At 46.3% G+C, this 22,710-nt stretch overlaps 1 protein-coding gene across 1 annotated transcript; it reads left to right on the top strand.

Moving 5' to 3' along the window:
* On the top strand, nucleotides 1–2,425 carry LOC101763912 (protein NRT1/ PTR FAMILY 8.5). The gene is made up of 5 exons (XM_004983402.2): nucleotides 1–90; nucleotides 271–373; nucleotides 446–663; nucleotides 741–1,267; nucleotides 1,477–2,425. Exons 1-5 carry the CDS (start codon nucleotides 40–42, stop codon nucleotides 2,276–2,278), a joined length of 1,701 nt encoding a protein of 566 aa, XP_004983459.1. The 5' UTR covers nucleotides 1–39; the 3' UTR covers nucleotides 2,279–2,425.
* Nucleotides 2,426–22,710: the final 20,285 nt, after the last annotated feature.

Raw genomic sequence — 22,710 nt, forward strand, 5'->3', positions numbered from 1 at the left:
TGGATTCTTTGACGCCATTGCTGGAGCCTAGAAGCTCCCATGGATGCACAAGATGAGGAGAGGCCACTGATTCATCACCTGCACCCACAGGTGATACATCTTCTAGCACCTTACCATATTATCTCTTTTCAAGTACAACAGCGATAATAGCTTTTCAATGCAACAGAAGTTCCTCGTGCAAAAATTTTTAGTTCCTGGTAATCAAAATCCTATGCGAACCTAGAATGCTAATTTCAGCATAACTGACTTTCTTCTGGATTTACTTTCCAGGGTGAAAGTTCAGAATTTACTAGCGATGGGACGGTTGACATTAGCAATCAGCCTGCTCTAAAGAGGAGCACTGGAAATTGGAGAGCGTGCTTCTTTATTTTAGGTAAAGCACAAAATGAATTATTTAGTTTGATCAAAAGAATTAATCTATTGAGTCTTAAAAATCCTTATTTAGGTTCTGAGTTTACTGAAAGTGTGGCCTGCTTTGCGATCGCAAAAAACTTGGTCACATACCTGACGGGTGCGCTCCGAGAGAGCAACGTCGATGCTGCAACAACTGTGTCCACCTGGATTGGCTCTTCATTCTTCACACCGCTCATTGGAGCTTTCTTTGCTGACACATTCTGGGGAAGATACTGGACAGTATTGATCTTCCTCTCCATTTACGTCACCGTAAGTTACAACAAATTATGTACTGATATGTATGTATGATAGCCCATTTGGAACTCTGAATGACTCAATTTTTTCAGGGGATGTTCATCCTGACAGTTTCAGCCTTTCTCCCACTGCTCATGGGTTCATCCTACGACCTCAGCTTTCATCGTGTCACCGCGTACCTGGGGCTCTACCTTGTTGCCCTAGGTAACGGTGGCATCAAGCCATGTGTTTCAGCCCTCGGCGCTGATCAGTTTGATGCGACGGACCCAGTGGAGCGGGTGACAAAGGGATCATTCTTCAACTGGTACTACTGGTCTGTAAACATTGGCTCCCTGCTGTCAGCTACCGTTCTCGTCTGGGTGCAGGACAACATTGGGTGGGGAGTCGGGTTGGCGATCCCCACGGTGTTCATGGTGTGTGGGTTCTCCGTGTTCGTCGGCGGCAGGAAGCTTTACAGGTATCAGAAAGTGGGAGGGAGTCCTCTGACAAGACTCTTCCAGGTAGTTGTTGCAGCTGTGAGGAACTACCATTTGGTGTTGCCTGAGGACTGCTCTGCTCTGCATGAGGTGGCTACCTCAACAGAAGGAAATCGCAAGATTCAGCATACAAGTCAGTTCAGGTAAACTTACATCAGAATATTTCAGAATTCTAATGTTTCAATTTTTCATTTCAAAACGGTTACATCGTCGGTTCAGGTACCTGTATGAACGAACTAAATCAGAAAGATATCACTTGCACAATGAACATTGTCAGCAATATTTTCTAGCATGCCACTTGAAAACTGTAGAACTGGCCAAGAACAGATATTTAGCATGTGTTCCTGTCCAGGTTCTTTGACAAAGCTGCCATCGTTGCACCATTCTCCGGCGACAAAGGCCCGATGAGCCCATGGAAGCTCTGCACTGTTTCTCAGGTTGAGGAGCTCAAGATGCTGCTCCGGATGTTCCCCGTGTGGGCATCCATGGTGCTCTTCTTCGCGGTCACGTCGCAGATGTCGTCCACGTTCATCGAGCAAGGCGCGGCCATGGACAACCGCGTCGGCCCGTTCACGGTGCCGCCGGCGTCCCTCGCCACCTTTGACATAATCAGCGTCATGGTCTGCATACCCATCTACGACGGCGTGCTGGTGCCGCTGGCCCGCCGCACCACCGGCAAGGAGCGCGGCCTGTCACAGCTCCAACGCCTCGGCGTCGGGCTTGCTCTGTCCGTGGCCGGCATGTTGTACGCGGCGCTGGTCGAGGCACGGAGGCTGGCCCTCGCGCGGACCGGCACGCCGATGAGCATCATGTGGCAGGCGCCGTCGTTCGCCGTACTCGGCGCGGGCGAGGTGTTCACGGCCATCGGCATCCTCGAGTTCTTCTACGACGAGTCGCCGGATGGCATGAAGAGCCTGGGAACAGCCCTAGCGCAGCTGGCCGTCGCGGCCGGCAACTACCTCAACTCAGCGGTGCTGGCCGCCGTCTCGGCCATCACGGCGCGCGGCGGGAAGCCCGGGTGGATCCCGGACGACCTGAACGAGGGGCACCTGGACTATTTCTTCTGGTTGATGGCTGCTTTGGGCGTGGTGAACCTGCTGCATTTCTTGCATTGCTCCATGAGATACAGAGGCAACACCAACACAGTTTCATGACGTGCCCTGCGTCATCAAAATATAAAACCACGGCAAGAATATCTGCATTGTATATCTTATTACGGACTCTCTAGTGTTGACGTAATTCATGTACTGTTATAACTTAGGCCCATGAGAAATCAATAAGAGTGTACGTACCTCACGGAACTGTTTAGCTCTGGTGGCCCTAATACCCACTAAGCTGAGGATATATACGTAGGATACCAACTCATTCTAAAGTCGGTTAGCACTTCAAATTTCTAGTTACTTAATGTGACGTGTCCTTTTGAAAGCAGAGCCGCCTTTCTCGCTGTCGGTGTTTTAGACCGGCAACCCGCCTAGGGGGTACCCTAGGTGGTCTTTTATGCGGTAAGGATCGTCGAGAATTAAGGAATCAATGGTGATGCAGGAAACACGATTTAGACAGGTTCGGGCTGCTAGATCGCGTAATACCCTACGTCCTGTGTGTTGGTTTGTATTTGGTGAACTGGAGTTGTTGTTGAGGAGGGTCCCTGGCCGCCCTTATATACACGGGAGGGCAGGGTTACAAGTCTTGAGTCCTAGTCGGGTACTATTACAGAGTTCTACTCGGTAAGGCCCGAGTAGTTTTCCATAAACATACTTGACTAGTCCGAGTGGGATACGCCTATCCCTTGTTTCGATCGTGTTCGAGTACGCCCCTGAGTGGGCCGTCCAAGGTCTACTCGTGGGCCTAGGGTGCATGCCCGACAAGCCCCCGAGTACTTTGTAGTCGTGCGCCACAGTCTTGGGCACTACGGGCCCTATACGAGTAGCTAGTCGTAGAGTTTGCAGACCGAAGTGCTCGAGTACTGTCGCGTGGTTGGAAGGTACTCCTTTTGTTCCTTCGAGTTGCTTCTGTTCAGAGATTTTATATGGTAGTGCGATGTCAATCGCACTCCATATGGAGTAGCCCTCGAGCCTTAGGTTGAGTCGAAGAGTCAGGCTTAGGGTCAAACTAGTCTTTTGTCTGTTTTACCCTCGGCAGTCTTTAAAAAAGAAAAAACCGACCAACGGGTACGGTACCCGCAGGCCCCGAGCACTTAGGCGATCTCTATCGTTGAAGTGGTCAGTAGTCCGTTGAAAAGAGTAGCTGTTGAGTGTTTAAGGCGATTAATCTGCAATTAATCTGTCCGTTGCGTAACCGACGCGTGGAAAACGGAGTTGGCGGAGATAAAACTGGAGGGCCCCCTTTCGGTTGTTTTTACACCGCACGGTAATTAGATCTGATTATCTGCCTCCTCCGTCCTCCTGCTCCACATTTGCGCCGCCGCCAGTGCCGCCGCCGCTATTGCCGCCCTTTGAGAGAGACCCAAGTGAGAGTGTCGTTCTAGCTTGAGGTTGAGTTCGTCGAATGCGCACCAAGAAGATGGGCAAGAAACCCGAGAAGATCTAGGGCAAGGCTCCGGCGACGGGCAAGACGAAATCCAAGAAGGGGAAGGAGCTGGTGCTGCTGGCGCTGAAGGTGAGGCCGACGAACCAGACTGCGCCGCCGCCGCCTGTGCAACGTGGCAACATTCGGTGATGAAGGAGGAAGCCGTCCAAGCACTAGTAGATGCAAAGCTCCTGTAGCCGAAGGAGATTCTTGAGTGGCGCCCCGCATTTCCAAATGCGCGGCAATTTGAGGAACATCCAAGCGAGACAATGATGCTCGCGCACTTTGTGGAGAGGGGGTTTGCGGTGCCCACCTCCGACTTCTTCAGAGGTATCCTCGAGTACTACAAACTCCAACTTGTCCATTTGAACCCCAATGGTGTACTGCATTTGTCTATTTTCGTACAGCTTTGTGAAGTTTATTTGGGAGTTCCTCCAAGCCTCGAGTTGTTTAGGAAGTTGTTCCGTTGTAAGCCTCAGCCGAGTGCCCAAAGGACAGAAGTCTTTGGAGGTGCCGGGTTCCAACTCAGGAACTCGGGCGCATACATTGAGTACAACTTGACTGACTCCCATGGTAAGTGGAAGAAAAGGTAGTTCTACATTGGGAACCATGATCCTCGCTTGCCTGTGGTGACTGATCACGCGCCCAAGCACACGGAAAACTGGGTGAGCAAACCCGAGGAGACCCCTGAGCTCGATCTCCTGATGCAGCAGATCACTGAGTTGAAGGTACTCGGTCTGACTGGAATCAATGTGGCGGCCAGCTTCCTGAAGAGAAGGGTCCAGCCACTTCAACAACGTGCTCACTCGGGAAGTTAGTATGTAGGTCTTAAGGATCCATCGCGTATGTCCAATGAGGATATATCCGATGATGACGTAGAGGCGTTGCTGGCCAAGTTCTTCAGGAACTATCAGGAAGTACCAGTAATCCCTGCGGCCCTTCATCAGTATGACGCCTAGTATGAGCCAGAAGTGGTATGTCTTTTGCACCTGACTTGTTCTCTTTTGTCTTATGTGATATTTGTTGTTGATACCGACTTGTTGTTTGTAGTCTCGAGTTTTTGCCGGCTACTTGGTGCAGTTGGAAGAAGAATCAGAAACTGTTGCTGAGGAGTCAGAGGATGAACCCTCTCCTCCTGCCAAGAAGCGCAGAGTAGTCGCAAGATGTCTGCGGCTAAGTCTGCTTCAACTCCTGAGAAGCCTCGGGGTACCAAGGTATGTAGTTGTGAGCTTATCTGTAGCCGATAAATTTGAACTTGCTATTGTTATGACTAATTCATGTTTGTCATAAAGGCTGTTGACACGATGCTTGGTGGTGATGAGGCTACTTTTGAAGAAGTAGTCGTAACCGATCCGGACGTCGGTGATGTATCTGTTGATACGGTGCCAGAGAAGGTGCCATCAACAGAAGTTGGAGTAACCCCCGAGCTACCGGCTCCATCGGCTTCCATACTACCCGTTGATGATCAAGCGGTGCTGGGGCTGCCTGCCGGAGGAGTGGGCCTTGCAAAGGAGGTGTCGCCAGTACTCGCTACTGATAGTTTGCTGTCCAATGTGATCGCCAGTGGTAAGCATTGTCCCTTCTAAATGTATTCGTTTGAGTTGTATTGTAGTCATGACTTCGGGTTCATAGGCCTTGGCGAGAAGACAGAGCCGGCAGCTGTTCCTGCGGCGCCTAGTACTCGGCCGCCTGTCGCCGAGAAGAAACGTGTGCGGTTGCCACCACGTTCAACCCGGTGAGCTTTCTTGTCTGTTGGAATGACTTTGAGTTGTCTTGAAATCATGTAGTGACGTATTTTGGTGCAGAGATGCAGAGGAAACTATCCCTGTAGAAATAGGGGTAGGGCTGTATCCCTCGACTACATTATCTGCTCCTTTGGAGGATTTAATTGTTGAGGAGGTACCCAAAGTCGACGCCGGTCGTCTTGGGGCCACCATGTCCATGCTTCAAGATGTTATCTGTTCGGTGGAAGTACCTGCTGCTGCATCGGGTTCTAGAAGTGCCGCCTTACCAACATCCACTGGCGGATCGCTGACCGTAGTGGGTTTTGAAAAAACCAAAGAAGCGACTGCTCCAGGTATGTTTTTGTAGTCTTTTTATTGTAGTCATAGCAGGTAGCTGACATGATAAATGTTGTAGGTGCCACTCTAGGTACGATTCCTCATATTGCAAAGAGTACCCAAAGATCAGTACTTAGCCTGCCCTCTGACTTGGAATTTCAGAGGGCCGTCGATGTTTTCCGGGGCTTCCAGGTAGATTTCCTTGTTGTCGCATGAACCGAGTAGTTGTGAAGTTTTTAACTCACCATTGCATACTCGGACCTTTTCAGGAACGAAGTCATCAACTGGAGCAGGAATGTGCCCGACTGACAGAAGCTCTGAGGGTTCACGAAGTCGGAGCAAAGTCTTTTGCCGTGGAATGTACGGATCACGCGGTTCTGCAGCATAAACTAGAGAGCCGCTACAAGTCGCTGAACAAGAAGTATCAAGGTAAGTATTTCGCCTACTCTGAGTATGTCCAACTGTAGTCGGTTGTGGTTGAGCTTATTGTCTTGTAGAGCTCAAAAAGCAAGAGGCGGCTGCAAGGAGCCAAGTTCTCGACTGGAGAAACGCGCACAACCGAGTGGCGGATGAAGCCGAACATCTTCGGGCCGCGCTGATGGAGGCACAGGCTGCTTGCGAACATCAGCGGGACTGAAAAATGCAAAATGGCGTTATGCTTGCCATGGCCATGGTGGCATGCAGAGATCATGCCCAGACCATGGGAAGACTTCGGGGCAAACTCCAGGAGCTAACTGTAGCAGCTGAAGACTTGGTGAACGCCATAGCCCCCGTGGAAGAAGTTGCAGGGCCGCAATCACTAGTCGAGCGATTGAAGGCTGCCGCGAGTAGAGTGGCGAGACTCTGCAAAACTATTTGCAAACAGGTCCTTGTAGTTGTGAAGTCCTACTATCCGAGGGCAGACTTGGCGGCAGGTGGTGATGGCGTGGCTCGCAACTGCACAGAAGAAGCATATGCGCAGTACCTCGAGGAGGCGGAGCCTATTGTAGCGAAGATGTCGGAGTTTGTCTCGTTAGAAGAACCTTGAGCTTTGTATGTACTCTTGTATTTGTGTCGAGTACTTTGAACAATACTTTTGATAAATGAATACTTGGCCATTGGTCTTGTTGCTTGAAGTTTGTTGTCTAGCGAAGAGTAGTTTCACTCTATCTTGTCCGACCCAAAGCCCCGGAGTCGGCTGGGCCTGACCCTCTGGGGGAGGAGCTCTGCCTCACCTGACCCTGAGTCCTGGGGTCGGCTAAGCCTGACCCCTTCGAGGGTGGAAACTCCGCTTCGCCCGACCCTGAATCCTGGGGTCGCCTAAGCCTGACCCCTTTGAGCAGAGGGTCGGGGTAGTCCAAGCCCCCCGAGATAATGGAGTGAGCGTAGGCCACTCTTAGCTTGTAGTAGTCCCGAGTGTCGAGTAGTCGTAATGCTGTTGAGTACTCATCTTTTGAGGGACACGGGTTTACTGTACTCCTTTGTCCTTTGTGGATGCACGGGTGTACTGTACTCTTTTATCCTTTGTGGCACAAGTACCGTCATGTGGGCAGAGTCAGGAGTTGTCAGACTCATTGATCACGAGTGCATAGTAACTCTTGGGCAGGTGGTAGTTGCAGCTTTCGGCTATAAATAGAGCCATCTAGAGAGCGAATCAAATCAAGTTCCTGATCAGCAATGGATTGCCTTCGGTTGCTTCTGTTTGAGTGTAGAGAGCCGTCAAAGAGTGCACCGATGCTAGAAGATTCCTCATAGATTGAGGCCACCTTTCCTCCACAGAATCCTACGCTCGTAGGGATAGCCGCGATGCTAGAAGAATCCTCGTAGGAGGCTTCGTCACACGCCTCATCTTGCAGCTCGTGATCCAGTGCAGTACGCGCTGGAACTCGCGGGTGATGGGTGATGAGTGCCGCGGTCTTTATCCCGCTCTCTGAGAGGTGGAGGTGTGGCCGTAGATTGGATTGGCTCCGCAAGGCTAGCAAAAGAGCAGCCTTGGTTCCCTCTAGGCGCGTCGTGCCGGATTCATCGTTGCCACTGTCAAGGCAGTGGCAATGCTAGAGTTCCTGGCGTTGCCTTGGGTAGAGGACCTGGATATAGCTGCGTTTTGCGCAGCTTCCTTGTGTTTGGGCCCTTCCCATTGTAGTCGGCAGACCTGAGTGGCCTTGTGATATAGTAAAAGCCTGAGGCTTAAATGCAGCCCGCCAGTAGGCAGTTGCTTGTAGTCTTCGTGTATTTCGAGTACTTGTACTCGTATGTAACCTGATGTATCCTTGTTTGAGTAAAGAAATATTATTACGGAGATTTTGTACTAGGGCAGTGATCCTTGTTGAGTTGATAACTCTTGTCAAAGCTAAGGTATCTTGAAGGCGGTAGTCGGGAAGTTAGCCCGAGTAGTAATCATGAGTGCCTTGGAGCGATTACTCGGATGCCACTATGGATAATAGCGATAGAGATGTTCTATATTCCAGGAGTTTGGTACTTGTTCTCCTGAGTGCTCTTGGAGTCTGTAAGATCTAGGTCCCGTAACCTTTGATACGATGTAAGGACCTTCCCATGGTGAATTGAGTTTATGCAACCTTGACGTGTCTTGGATACGCTTAAGGACCATATCGCCCGAGTTGAAAGATCTTTCCTTGACGTTGCAGTCGTGGTAACGCCTTAAACCGTCAAGGTATCTGGTGGATTGCACTAATGTTGCGCATCTTCTTTCTTCTAAACTGTCTATATCTGTTCGTCTTGTTTCTGTTGCCAGTTCTTCGTCGTAGTGCTCAACGGATGGTGATTGCCACATGATGTCAGCGGGTAGTATGGCTTCCGAACCGTATACTAGGAAATAGGGTGATAGCCCCGTAGTCTTGCACGGTTGGGTACGGAGGCCCCACAGAGCATTGGGTAACTCTTTGAGCCATTTGCCACCTTTGGTGTTGCCAACGTCGAGTAGTCTTTTCTTCAGGGCGTCAAGTATCATGCCATTAGCACGCTCGACTTGTCCATTGGCTCACGGGTGAGCGACCGAGACGTAGCGGATGTCGATGCCGCTGTTCTCGCAATATTCCCAAAAGTCGTGATTGTTGAAGTTTGACCCTAGGTCCGTGATAATCTTGTTTTGAAAACCGTAGCGGTGTACGATTTCGTCCAAGAAGTCGAGGACCCGGTCTGCCTTGGGGCAAGTGACTGGTTTGACCTCGATTCACTTGGTGAATTTGTCGATTGCCATGAGTACTCGGTTGAATCCTCCTGGCGCAGTTGGTAACGGCCCTATCATGTCGAGCTCCCAGTAGGCAAACGGCCATGTTGGAGGTATTGTGACTAGCTTGTAAGCCGGTACATGTTGCTGTTTTGTGAAGAATTGACAACCGTTGCATTTCTGAACTAGTTGTTTAGCGTCGGCCAGAGCCATTGGCCAGTAGAAGCCTGCTTTGAAAGCCTTGCCAACTAGTGTCCTCGAGGAGGCATGGTTGCCACAGATTCCTCTGTGAATTTCCTCTAGGATTTCTTGACCATCTTCTCTGGTGACGCACTTCATGAGTACTCCAGACGATGCACCTTTCCTGTAGAGCTTGTCTCCGACTAGAACGTAATTTTTTACTCGCCGGGAGATTTGCTCAGCTTTACTTTTGTCGGATGGTAATTGGTGATCTTTGATGTAGTCGATGAAGGGTGTCCTCCAGTCGACTTCTATCATCATGATTTCACGAGAGACGTCAGCAGTTGGAATTGCTAGCGGTGTGACTTGGTCGGATATGCACGGTTTGCGCAGTTCGTGTACAAAAATTCCTGCTGGAACCTCTGCGCGAGTGGAGCCCATTTTAGATAGGACATCGGCAGCAATGTTGTTGTCGCAGACGATGTGATGAAATTCCAAGCCTGAGAACTTGTTCTCCAGTTTGCAGACTTCTTTGCAATAAGCGTCCATGTCATCTTTGTTCCGGTCCCACTCGTCATTGACCTGGTTTATAACGACTAGAGAGTCACCGTACACCAGTAGTCATTTGATGCTGAGGGAGATTGCAAGGCGAAGGCCGTGTAGCAGTGCTTCGTACTCGGCTTCGTTATTAGATGCTTCCCAGAATATTTGCAGCATGTACTTGAGTTGGTCTCCCCTGGGGGAGATCAGCAATATGCCTGCGCCAGCTCCTTCAAGTTTGAGGGATCCGTCAAAGTACATTACCCAATGATCTGGTCGTTCGACTGGTGTTGGAACTTGATTTTCAGTCCATTCAGCTATGAAGTCGACCAAAGCTTGGGATTTGATGGCTGTCCTTGGCTTGAAGTCCAAGGTGAGAGCTCCGAGTTCAACTGCCCATTTGGAGATTCTGCCCGTGGCATCTCTGTTGTGGAGAATTTCGCCGAGCGGGAAGTCAGAGATGACTGTGATGTTGTGCTCTTGGAAGTAATGGCGCAGTTTCTGGGAGGTGAGCAGAATTGTGTATAAGAGCTTTTGTATCGGTGAATACCGAGTTTTGGAGTCCGAGAGTACTTCGCTGACGAAGTAGACAGGTCGTTGGACCTTGTAAGCGTGGCCTGGTTCAGACCGTTCGACTATGATTGCCGTGCTGACAACATGAGTAGTAGCTGAGATGTATAGGAGCAAGTCTTCATTCGGAGAAGGAGCGGTGAGTACAGGAGGCTTTGACAGGAAGTCTTTGAGCTGTGCTACTGCCTCAGCTGCCTCTTCCGTCCATTTGAACTTGTCCTGACGTTTGAGAAGCTTGAAGAAGGGTAGTCCCCGTTCTCCAAGTCTCGAGATGAACCGATTGAGAGCGGCCATGCAGCCTGTGAGTTTCTACACAACCTTAATGCTAGCTGGTGCCTGCATGTTTGTGATGGCAGATATTTTTTCCATGTTGGCCTCGATGCCGCGATGGCTAATGATGAACCCGAGTAGTTTGCCGGAAGGTACTCCAAAGACGCACTTAGTAGGATTGAGTTTCCATCGAAAAGCGCGTAGACTAGAGAAAGTTTCCTCCAAGTCCGCAATGAGTTCTTCCCGGTTTCTTGTTTTGACGACTACGTCGTCAACATAAGCTTCAACATTGCAGTGAAGTTGCTTTTCGAAGCACATCTGTATGGCCCTTTGATAAGTTGCCCCTGCATTTTTTAGTCCGAAGGACATTGTCTTGTAGCAGAAAGCTCCGAAAGGTGTGATGAATGCTGTTTTGGCTTGATCTTCCTCTTTGAGGCTTATCTAATGATAGCTAGAGTAGCAGTCGAGAAAACATAGTAAAGCGCACCCAGTGGTGGAGTCGACCAGATGAGCTGTGATGCGAGGAACAGATAGGATTGGTGATTCTTTGTCGAGTAACTTGTAAGCTTGCTCCGCTAGTTGTGCGATCAATCCGTTGCCGCGCTGCACGAGTTGAGCTGTGGCTTCGTTATCCTTATCCTGAGGCATCAATGTTGTTAAAAGGTTGATTGAGGCGATAGCCGCGAGCGGAGTATTGTGCTCCTGAGCCTGGACTGCGTTGAAAGCCCTTTCAAGATTTGTAATGGGAATATTTGTAGCCATCGACTATCGTCGCTTGGCTCGAGTAGCGTTGTGCGTCCTTCTTTGGTTGTGCTGCTCGGAGGTTTCATCGTGAGGGGCGTCAGCTGTAGACTCATCTTCGGAGATGTTGTCGATTTGTGCTAATCGCCTCGGGGTTCTGTTCTGGCTAGTACCCGGGTTGTTATTCTGAGTAATAACAAGTATCTCCCTGTCCGGGTAGTAGCTCCCGGAGCTTGATGTTGTAATTTCTATGGAACTTTCCTCACGGTTAGAAGTGAGTGGAACGCCTTCTTGATATGGGAGGTTGTCTATATGGGCGACAAGGCGCGAGCCGTAGCCACGGTCAAGGAAAGACGGTCACAATCCCGGCCAGTGGACGAATCTGCCATGTGATGTTGAACTTATTACCAATCCTTGGGCTGGACCAGATAATGGTGTCTCTAGCGAATAGGACGAGTCGGAGTCGACGTCTTCATCATGCCCGAGTTCGAATCGGGTTCGAGTAAGAAAGCCTTGGTGAACTTTGGTTGTGTTGCGGAGTCCGTGCGGGAACCGCTCTGAAGTCGAAACCGACTCGGGCACTTGCTGGAACCGACTAATCCGAGGCGAGTCCGACTCCAAGTTCCGGGGTCGGTTGAGCTCGACCCTTTGGGGGGTGAACTCAGCCTCGCTCGACCCTGAGCCCTGGGGTCGGGTGTGCCTGACCCTTGAGCAGAGGGTTGGAGTAGTATGAGGCGAAGTCGAGTCCGACGCGTAGTCAAACTCGAATTTGTCAATTTTGAAATCTTGATTTTTTCAAATCAGATTTTCTGGTTTCTTCTCCTGAGCGTTCATGATCTGGCGCCAGAATGAACCCGAGCCATCGCCGACGCAAAGCCAAGATCCGAAAACGAAGGTGGCACTGGCTTCGATGAAGAAAATGGGCCTGATGATGATCTTTGCCAATGAGTTCGCGCTGAGAAACTCGATGAGTCCTCCTACCTGGCGCGCCAGCTGTCGGTGTTTTAGACCGGCAACCCGCCTAGGGGGTACCCTAGGTGGTCTTTTATGCGGTAAGGATCGTCGAGAATCAAGGAATGAATGGTGACGCAGGGAACATGATTTAGACAGGTTTGGGCAGCTAGATCGCGTAATACCCTACGTCCTTTGTGTTGGTTTGTATTTGGTGAACTGGAGTTGTTGTTGAGGAGGGTCCCTGGCCGCCCTTATAGACACGGGAGGGCAGGGTTACAAGTCTTGAGTCCTAGTCGGGTACTATTACAGAGTTCTACTCGGTAAGGCCCGAGTAGTTTTCCATAAACATACTTGACTAGTCCGAGTGGGATACGCCTATCCCTTGTTTCGATCGTGTCCGAGTACGCCCCTGAGTGGGCCATCCAAGGTCTACTCGTGGGCCTGGGGTGCATGCCCGACACTCACTTCTAGGTGGCAGAACCAACCTACGATGAAGTCCAAATTCTTGTGATCCCGGGTGATAGAGCCAACCTTCGATGGATCATAACTTATGTACTAAGTATTTAGAAACTACAACCCAACCGGGAGACTAATAGTTACAAAAGACTTTATTAGAACACAACAATACTACACAAGAGTGTACAACACTCTGTCTTTAGTGGCTAGCCTAGCACTCACCTTTTTCTCACTGTCACACTACCACGCTCCCCTCATCCACCATGCTAATGGTTGAATGGCATGGCAAGTGAGGGGGTTCTATTTATAGGTAAAGGGGGTCATGAGATTGAGACAAGTGTCCTCCTTTCTAGAGACTTCCTAGATATTACAACATTTACTAATTTATTTTATTACCAAGGTCGATATCTTCTCCTTGCACGATGGACAAAACTCTAGAAGGTTTTTGCCTTGCTTACTTTCAACATTCTCCCTCAAGGAAAAAATCTTTTCAAATTTATCTGGCAGACCATGCCAAGCGCCTCTTGAAACTTCTCAAAATTTAGTTTTTTAGACTCTTTGTGAGTATGTGGACAGTTTTTCTATCTTGGTAGGCACCATTGCAATCTCACCCTCAAGGACATTTTTTCATATGTAGCGGTAGTGAACTTGTATGTGTTTGATCCTTGTTTGGACGACTGGATTTTCTACCAAACGAATAGACGGTAGATTATCATAGAAATCCTTACTTGGTATTCTGTTGGCCAGTCAGGGGTAGGCCTAAATGTATTTCAAGGGTATTCAATTGAATACACATTATTTTTTGCAACAAGTTCATGTATGTAGTGTATAACACATATACCTATTCAGAAAATAGAAAATGGCACCACAAAAATAGGCTTTCTAATATGTCCTTGCCTTCGTGAGCCCAAAAAGAGATTAGCCCACACTCCCCTCCCTCCCCAAGGCCTAGAAATGGCCCAAAGTTGGCCCTGCAGACTGTCGAGTCGCCATCTCGGAGTCTTCCCGATCCCCTCCCGACTGCCTCTCTCTCGCTCATCCCCGAAGTCTCGAACTAGACAGCCGACAGTGCATGCATGGAGCTTCAGCCTTGGGAGCAGGCCGAGCGGGCTGCCGAGCATAGGGCGGCAGGCTTCCCAGCTCTAATGTCCTTCCCAGCTTCCCTGTTCCGTCTTGGCTCCACCGCTCTTCCCTTCGTGTTCTGCGCACAGGGATAGTGCCACAACAACAGAAGTCAACAACTGACTAACTTAGGTGAGAAGAAAATTGTTATTGATTTGGGAATTTGTGATCGCAATTTCCAATACTTGTCAATTTGTGACAATTTGAGAGTGATGCAGTGAGAAGAATGTTTTTAAAACTTTAGTGATTTTGATTTTTAGGTCTATAGCAAGAAGAGGAAGAAGGGTAGTAGTGCCACTACTGATTAGAGGTCTTTCTTTTGCAAAGAATTACTGTGAAGAAGAAACAACTTCACCAAGAGATCGTCGTCACTCAATTCTATGTTGTGAATCTATAATTTGGGTTGTCAATTTTTTTTTACCATTTTAGATTTTGAATACCCATTTTCAAAATCCTAGGCCCGCCCCTGTGGCCAGTGAAGATCTTCCATCAACTACCTGAGCCAGGTGCTTTCTTGTGCTGCCATTGCCACTGATCGATACTTTGCTTCAATACTAGATAATACCATAGTTGGTTGTCTCTTACTGAACAATGATATGGCTCATGATCTGGGATTGAAGAAGTAGTTGATCATCGTGTGCCACAATCCTAGCATAGTCACCATCACAGTATCCCATCACCTAGCAATCCTTTATTTTCTTGTATAGAATATCAAAATTATGGTGCCTTTAACATACATGAGGAATGCCTGACTACATCAAGGTGAGGCTTCTTTGGATTTCTCATGTACCGACTAACCACTCCAACTAGATAGGAAATACCCGGCCGAGTCAACGTGAGATAGATGAGGCTATCGACCAGTTGTCGATACATAGTCAAGTCCTCCAAGTCCTTTCCTTAAACTTATTGTAGCCTCACATTTGGATTCATAGGAGTAGAAATAGGCTTGCAGTCAAGCATCCCATACTTTTGTAAAAGGTCCTTGGCATATTTCTATTGACCCAGAAATATCACTTCCTTTGTGCGCTCCACCTCAAGTCCAAAGTAGTGATTCAATACTCCAAGCTCCTTCATTTGAGATCGGACTAAGAGATTTTCTCTTGTCCGTTGTATCTATTGACGGCAGTTAGCACGCCAATTTGTGAACCACAAGAGCACGGATCATCGTAGCTTTTTCCTTAGAGTATTCATCCAAGGTTTATCAATCCATGAATCAGCAACGAACTGACTAGGGTTTTTCATCTAATCTAATAGAGCAATCCTAACATGAAGCATCGACTGCATATAAAGGCAAACTTGTTGTAAAGATCAACAACATGAATAAGTGTAGATCACATCAACAGATATATATAATATAACACCACCAAGGGTAGCAAGAGCCTATCATGTTCTAGTTTTAGTTCTAGTCAACAAACAAGTACTTAAGGCATGCTATGTAGTCTAAACTATGGCCTTAGACTAAGGAATAAACATATTCATGATAGGTAGAAAGCATAAAAGGAGGTATTGAGTCGCTAACAAATCGGATGACACGATGAACATTGTTCACATAATAGATGTATTAGATCATCACCTCCGAGTACATACCATCGACGATCTACTACTGGATTTCCTGAACTCCACCATGGCACAATCGAGCAGGGAGGCCATGGCGGCAAGGGTTTGGCCTAAGCCATCTCCTAGACAACTCCGAAGACTTGCGGTGGCCGTAAACTCTCTTTGGTGAATGTCGTAGGTTTCATCAAGTTCTAGGTGATGGATTGCGCGTGTCGGTGGAAAATGGGGATATTTATAATCCAGTGGTGCTGTGGGGCGAAGGGCACCCGAACCGACCTAGCAAAGGGCCAGGCCGATCGGCCTGAGCCTATCTATGCCAATCGTCTCAGCCCCTACAGGCCTCTAATGCCGAGAGCTTCATATGAAAGTTGTAGATCTTTTCAAGGCACATAATTTTCCCTATAAATCCGCCCCAGTTAGAGTTCGGATGAGGAAGATATGGCCTATGCAAGTTCAGCTCCTCCTGCAGGCCTATAGTTCAATGTTCGTATTTGGGCCTTCGAATGTCTAATGTCCAGGCACAAATTCAATAGTAGAAAAACCCTTCATTTATGTAGTATTTCCCGTGATTTTGCAATATGGTCCAAAACACAACACATATGCGAATATGGGGTTATTTCAGGTGCCAAGTGGCGGGTTAGTATACCAATATACATGAAAACACTATTCAAATGTCACTAAAAGTGTGTCAATAATGAGTGTTAACAATCCCCCCATACTTAAATCTTACTTGTCCTCAAATAGGTCCAGGATACTTTCTTAATCAGGAAATCAGCATTGCCCTTCGATGTCATCCCTGCACTCAGTTATACATCACAAGATACATTTCTCACTCAAGTATTTAGCATTTAAAGTTCAAGTTGTGACTGGCTATTTTTTTATCATGTAAGATATGCTAGCAATAAAGAACATTCCACAATAAAATAAATACAATGCTCTTGAACTTAAGTGAACTTCAGACCTTTACCTTGTTCCATCGTGAAGAGTTTTCTAAAAAGATGCAAATCCAAAACAAGTAAGATTCTCTTGCAACAATTCATGGAAACACTTATCTCATCAAGTCACTCAAGCCTATACTAGATTATTTTTATCCTATTCTACTCATATATGAAAGTGGATCTCTTATGTGGAGCTTGGTAGGTAAAAACAATCCTAGCAAAATATTATATTTGAAATATTGTCAAACCAAGAGAGATCTATTGGGATTACTGAGACTTGTCAAAAAGGTCATGGAAAATAAATGTTGGAGAGGAAGAGGGATGAAACACACACATTTAGATAGTGGACATATGCAAGGGCAAAGGGCGATCACGAGACACAAATGAAGTCCCCGTAATTGGATTGCACATGGTTGGAAAATGAGTATGAATCAATCCTTAATCTTGAGAGCACTGGAAACTTTAATGAGGCTCAAAGAACTGAGGAGCATCTTATTCTTTTTCTCCTTTATTGTTCTTTTTCATTCCTTTTTCTCTTCTTTCTTCTTTCTTTCTTTTTCCTAATTTTTTTCTTTTTCTCCTCAGAACATCTTGCAACATAGTACTTTACTCAGCAGTAGTCAGAGATAATGCGATGACTTCTTCCCCATGCTTAGATGATGCTCGTCCTCTAACATGAAAGAGAAAGAAAGATAAATTGTTGAGGTAAGTACTAAAATATTCCATCTTCATTAGAAAATTATTTTGTTCCTCTTGTGGATCATCCACGCAAAAATTCAGAAGGCCCAGGGGAAAACCACCCAAGACGATCGGCCTGGCCCCTCCTAGCCTTTATTTCCTTCGATTTTTATTCTTCACACTAGTGGACGCCTCCAAATATTATTTTTCTTGAAAAGGTACTGATATATCTTTTGGATCCTTGTCGAAATCAATCTTAATCCAAGTCATCAAAATATAAATATGCAATCTAAAGGTTTCATCATGAAGGATCATGCATGTATATAGGCTCTGGTAGGTAGAACTTTGCAAGAGATTCACAAATGTAGATAGCATATGATTTAATTTTAAATAAAAACAAATCAAGTTATCAGGTCATCAGAAAACTTAAATCAAAGAGCAACATAGAGTTTGTGGGTCTAAAATTTAGTTATTTAACCTCCACAATTAAAAGAGCTGGTATTTAATAAATTTAGCTTCATTAAATACAGAGAAATTAGTCAAGTGATGTACAATATTGTGTAGGTACAACAAAAGCATCAACCTTCATCATTTTTTCATAAGCAAGATTATACTAAAATTATCAATATCGTGGTGAGCACAAGGTGGTGGTGATTATGATTTATTGAAAACAAAAACTAGGTTGTACTCTTAGTACCATGTTATTATCGAGAGATATACAAATGTTGCATCGAGTCAATGGTTGAAGGCTTATATAGACAGACATTTAGAAATAGATGAAAAAGAGAAGGTTGAGGAAAAATTTACCGTCCTTTCGATGCTGGTAATGAAATGTAGTGCAACTCCCCCGTGCTTAAGCATTGGACTTGTAATGAAAATGGGGATATTCATAGTAAAGAGGTGCGGTGGGGCGAACGGCACCTTGAACCAACCTAGAAAAGGGCCAGCCCGATCAGCCTAGCCTCTCTGGGCTGATTGGCTCAGCCACTATAGGCCTCCAATGCCCGAGTACGTCATTCAAAAGTTGTAAATCTTTTCAAGACATGCAATTTTCCCTATAAATTTTTCCTAATTGGAGTATGGATGAGGAAGATATGGCCCATGCAAGTTCAGCTCATCCTGCAGGCCTGTAGTTAAATTTTCGTATTAGGGCCTTCTAATGTCCAAAGTATGGGCCAAAATCCAACTTGTAAAAAAACTCTTCATTTATGTCATATTTCCTATGATTTTGCAATATGGTTCAAAACACAACACATATGCGAATATGGGGTTATTTTAGGTGTCTAGTGGTGGGTTAGTATAGAATATGCATGAAAACACAATTCTAATGGTAATAAAAATGTGTCAATAACGAGTGTCAATAGTATCTCCTTAGAGTAATCTCTATTGATGACCAAATTATCATCATATACTAGAACTATTTGTAGTCTACCATCCTTGGCCTTCACGAATAAGTTAGAGTCTGATGGAGTGACTTCAAAACCACTTAGTATGAGAGAACTCACCGACTTTCCTGTACCATGCTCATGGAGCTTGCTTCAAACCATAGAGAACCTTCTTTAATTTAATTACAAACATACTCAGGGTGGATCTTGCTCTCAAAGCCTCTTCGTTGCTCCATGTAGACGTCCTTGTCAAGCTCACCATGTAGGAAAGCGTTCTCAACATCCATCTACTACAACTTCCAAGATTTGCAAGCAGCTAATGATAGAAAGACTCGAACTGTTGTGATTTTTGCCACCGGACTAAATGTTTCTTCATAGTCCAGCCCACACTACTGAGAAAAACCTCGAGCCACAATTTGAGCCTTATACCTCTCTACTAAGCCATCGGGATGAGTCTTTAAACCCATTTTCAAGGTATAGGCTTCACTTCCTTTGGTCTAGTTACTAAATCTCATGTTTGATTTTCATTTAGTGCCTTAATTTCTTCCTCCATCTCCTTACACCTCTTGGGGCCTTTTTTTTGCCTCGTCATATGAAGGTGGTTCAAAAGGTATAGACTCATCAACAAGGGCAACATTAGCATACCTTGGATTAGGCTTTCTCTATCTTGTTTTCCTCCTTAATCCTTGAATAGGCTCATCAAGCTCCATTTGTGGTTGTTGAGGCTCTTTTGAGGTCATTTGATGTATGCTAGTTTTCCAAGAGCTCTTGGCTTTGCTCGGTGAACCCTCTTTAACTTTACATGGAGTTGGTGCCTACTCCTCTTCTTCCTGGATTTCTTCTAGAACCTCCTCAAAATCATGTGATTCCAATAGCTCAACCTTCTCTGGTGACCACCATGCCGAGACTTCATCAAATACTATATTTCTTGAGGTGTGTCACTTTCCTATGGTTGGATCACAGTACCTTCAACCTTTTCATGCATCATCATAGCCAACAAAGATGCACCAATCACTTGTAGGTACGTTCTTGACATGGAGCATACTTCTACAAGTCTCCGCAAGATGATGATTCTTGCGCACTGCTAATCCATTTTGTTAAGGAGTATTGGGGTAAGTCAATTGCCTTCTTATTTTGTGCTCCTTAAAATAGACAATGAACTCATTTGATAAATATTCTCTCCCATTGTTGTACAGAGGCACTTAATTTTCATGTTGAGTTCACCTTCTATATTCTCCTTAAACTCTAATTTTGTGAAAGCTTCAGATTTCCCTTTCATAAAGTAAACCCAAACATACCTAGAGAAGTCATCAATAAAAGTCACCATGTACCTCATCCCTCCAAGAGATATTTGCTTGACTGGGCTGAAAACATATGAGTGTATGAGCTCCAATGGTTTCTTAGACTGATGCTCTGACTCCTTGTATAGAAATTGATGAGCCTTACCATAATGACAATTAGCACAAACCGTGTTTGTCCAGATGTCCATCAAAGGAAGCCCTTTTAGTACTTGCTTATGCATCATCTCCTTCAATTTACTATAGTTAACATGTCCAAGACGTGCTTGCCAAAGATCACCGGTCTCATTCCTCCGAGTTTTGTCCACATAAGTAGACTCAGCGGAAAGGACATATACCGATTGTCTCCTCCTTCCTTCCATGATGGGTGTTCCAATCACCTTAAACTGTCTAAAAATTGCCCCACCTTCTGGCAAAACGAGCACATATTTTCCTTCTGTTGTCAACCGAGGGACTGACAGCAGATTCTTCTTCAATTCAAGAATGTGATACATCTTGTTGAGTTGGAAATGTTGAGGACCATACCTTGGGATGACCGGCTGTCTTCCCAGCATGAGAGATGGATAATCTCAAGTTGTCTTCGATTAGTAAAACTCTCCTTCCCATGTAGTCGGCAATATCCTCCAACTTCTTATCATAACTGGTCATGTGGTTGGAGCACCCAGAGTTGAAGTTCCAATCCTCCTTGTAGTTAACCATTGGATCAGTTCTTGCTCTAAAAGCAGGTGCCTCCATGTCCTCCTCCAACTCGTCTTCTTCAACTTCCTGAGGAAACATAGCCTCGACATCTCACTCTTCTTCACTAGTGTATGCCTCCTCCTTTTTCTCTCATGTGGTGGTGGCCACATTCCCTTCAAACCGCCTCCTTGTAAATTGGCATTCTCGAGCAAAGTGACTCTTCTTACCAGAATTGAAGCATCCATCCTTTCTTGGTTATTATTGCTAGTTTTCTCATCTATGGGCTCCCCTTGAAGAGATAATTTCCTCCTTGGGGTGATTCTTTTCACCTTCTATCCACCTTGGCTTCAGCCTTCCTTGTCCCCTAGGTGGACCCTTCTTTTTGTTTGTGAAGAGCGCCTCCTCTTCTTCCTTCACAGTAATGCTTCCAATCTTCCTGGCTACCTCATCCTGATTAGCCAATAAATTTTCTATCTCCACCAATGAAGGTTGAGTTGGCCATCCACTCACTACGGCTATAAACCCATGATATTTAGGTCTAAGGCTATTAATGATGATTTTTCTTATACAGGCCTCACCAACCTTCTGATTGTCGATGGACCTTATCACCATATCCAACCGTCAACTTCTGTATCAAAACAACACAATAACAATCACCAAACTATAGATAGGTATTTAATCCTAACCATTTCCACTAGTTTTGGTGAATTGTTATATACAGGAACCCATAGGTGCATATAAGAAGAAAACATGCTCGAACAAAGGAGAAATACACTACAGCACACTCTATGTGAGCACAAGGATTGAGGGTCCCACATGTCAGAGAAAATCAGCCCAATCCGGAGGGAGTCCCAAAGGCCCAACACCAGGACCCACCTGGCAGCCCACTGGAGGAAGCTAATTGCGGGATGGCGCCAACTAGGGACGGCTGAACTAGGGGTTCGCCCGAAAAAAAGGCGGTTCCCGCTCGCCCCTACCCTCCACGTGGCAGTCGCTGGTGCACTCCCCAAGGTGGTGGAAGAAGATTCCCTGCATATTCCTCCCGGGAACTGCCCCTACTCACCTATAAAAGAAGGAGAGCCCTCTCAACACACATAAGCGAAGAAGAAGAGAGAGAGGGACTCTACCACTAGGCGTACTTTTGTAGTATAGGATAGATAGTCTGTGAGGAGAAGTTTAGAGAAGAGCCAGACTTGTCGGCCTCCCTCTAGTTGTACCTCGTTGGATACGAATCCCTTGAGTAATTATCCAAGTTCATCTACAGTGGTGAGTTCTTGGTAAGGTTATGCTTTTATTATTATTTGCTTGCGGTATTATCGTCTGTTCTTGTAGTAATAGATACTCTAAGACAGAGATCTGGCCGAAGCTAGAGTAGTAATAGATAGCATAGACGTGGTGTCTAGGCTATAGGTTGCCTTTGTTTGCCTCGTTCCCCATGGTCTAAGGGGTAGGTAGCAGGTGGGGACAACCCTGTCCATCCTTTTGTATTCCTCCACATTCGGGTTCAACTAGAGCTAATAGCCGGAGCCGCCTGGCAGACTAGGTGTTGACCAGTGCCCAAAGTAGATGCTTAGTAACAAAGTTTATCCTTGCAAGAATCTTTATCCTAACACAACCACTCTACCCAGACCATTCTATCTCTTTTTCTTTGGGCAAACTAGTTAGAAAACTTTTACACTCCCATTCCCTTAGAAAATACAATACCCTAAATACTCACAGGTGAAGTGCTACAATGGTATATCTGTGTACTTGCGGATTTATTCGTGAACATTAAGACATACCAATACTCATGCGGTGCAAGCTTGGATATCTCTCGACATATAGATTTTACTTTTGTGTAATATTGACTAATAGTCAAAGTTCCTTGAGAGATACCTAATAGCTCCTTTTCTAAGAGTTGGAGGCATTCTTCATTCTTCTTGGAGAACAATTTCCCCAGAGTCTCCCAAGCTTTCCTTGGTGGTCTCCTCATCTCGGATGTGCTCCAGTAGGTCATCCTCAATAGTTGTCTAAATAACGAACATGGCCTGATCGGCTTTGATGCGCCATTTCCGCAAGGCATCAATTTCCTCCTTATTCAAAGTTCTGTCACTACTCTCCTTTGGTGGAGGTACTTTTTCGGCGCGTGTAATGACCTCCCATAGGTCCGTATCTTGTAAGGACTCCATGCTTCTTAATCCCATGACTTGCACAAGCATGATCTGCCATGGTAACCAATGCCTGGCGTCAAGTTAGCTTTCTTGATCCAGACCAATGAGCTTCACGGTCCTAGACTGTGCACTGGTAGAGTCTCCCACTAGCGCCTTGATATTGCACCAAACACCGCAAGCACTCTTTGCTTACTAGAAAGCCTCCTCTAGATGGTTTCGTACCACCAAGCTCTGATACCAATTGTTGGAAATGTAGGTGGCCCTAATACACACTAAGCTGAGGACCCATACCTAGGACACCAACTCACTCTAGAGTC

This window comes from Setaria italica, chromosome IX (genome assembly GCF_000263155.2).
Source record: "Setaria italica strain Yugu1 chromosome IX, Setaria_italica_v2.0, whole genome shotgun sequence".
NCBI lineage: Eukaryota > Viridiplantae > Streptophyta > Magnoliopsida > Poales > Poaceae > Setaria > Setaria italica.

Bases quoted from the DNA above. Each gene is read 5' to 3' on its own strand.
- LOC101763912 (XM_004983402.2), top strand. From the start codon at position 40: ATGGATGCACAAGATGAGGAGAGGCCACTGATTCATCACCTGCACCCA. The intron at 91-270 runs GTGATACATCTT...TTTACTTTCCAG, and splicing joins TTCATCACCTGCACCCACAG to GGTGAAAGTTCAGAATTTAC. The intron at 664-740 runs GTAAGTTACAAC...CAATTTTTTCAG, and splicing joins TCCTCTCCATTTACGTCACC to GGGATGTTCATCCTGACAGT.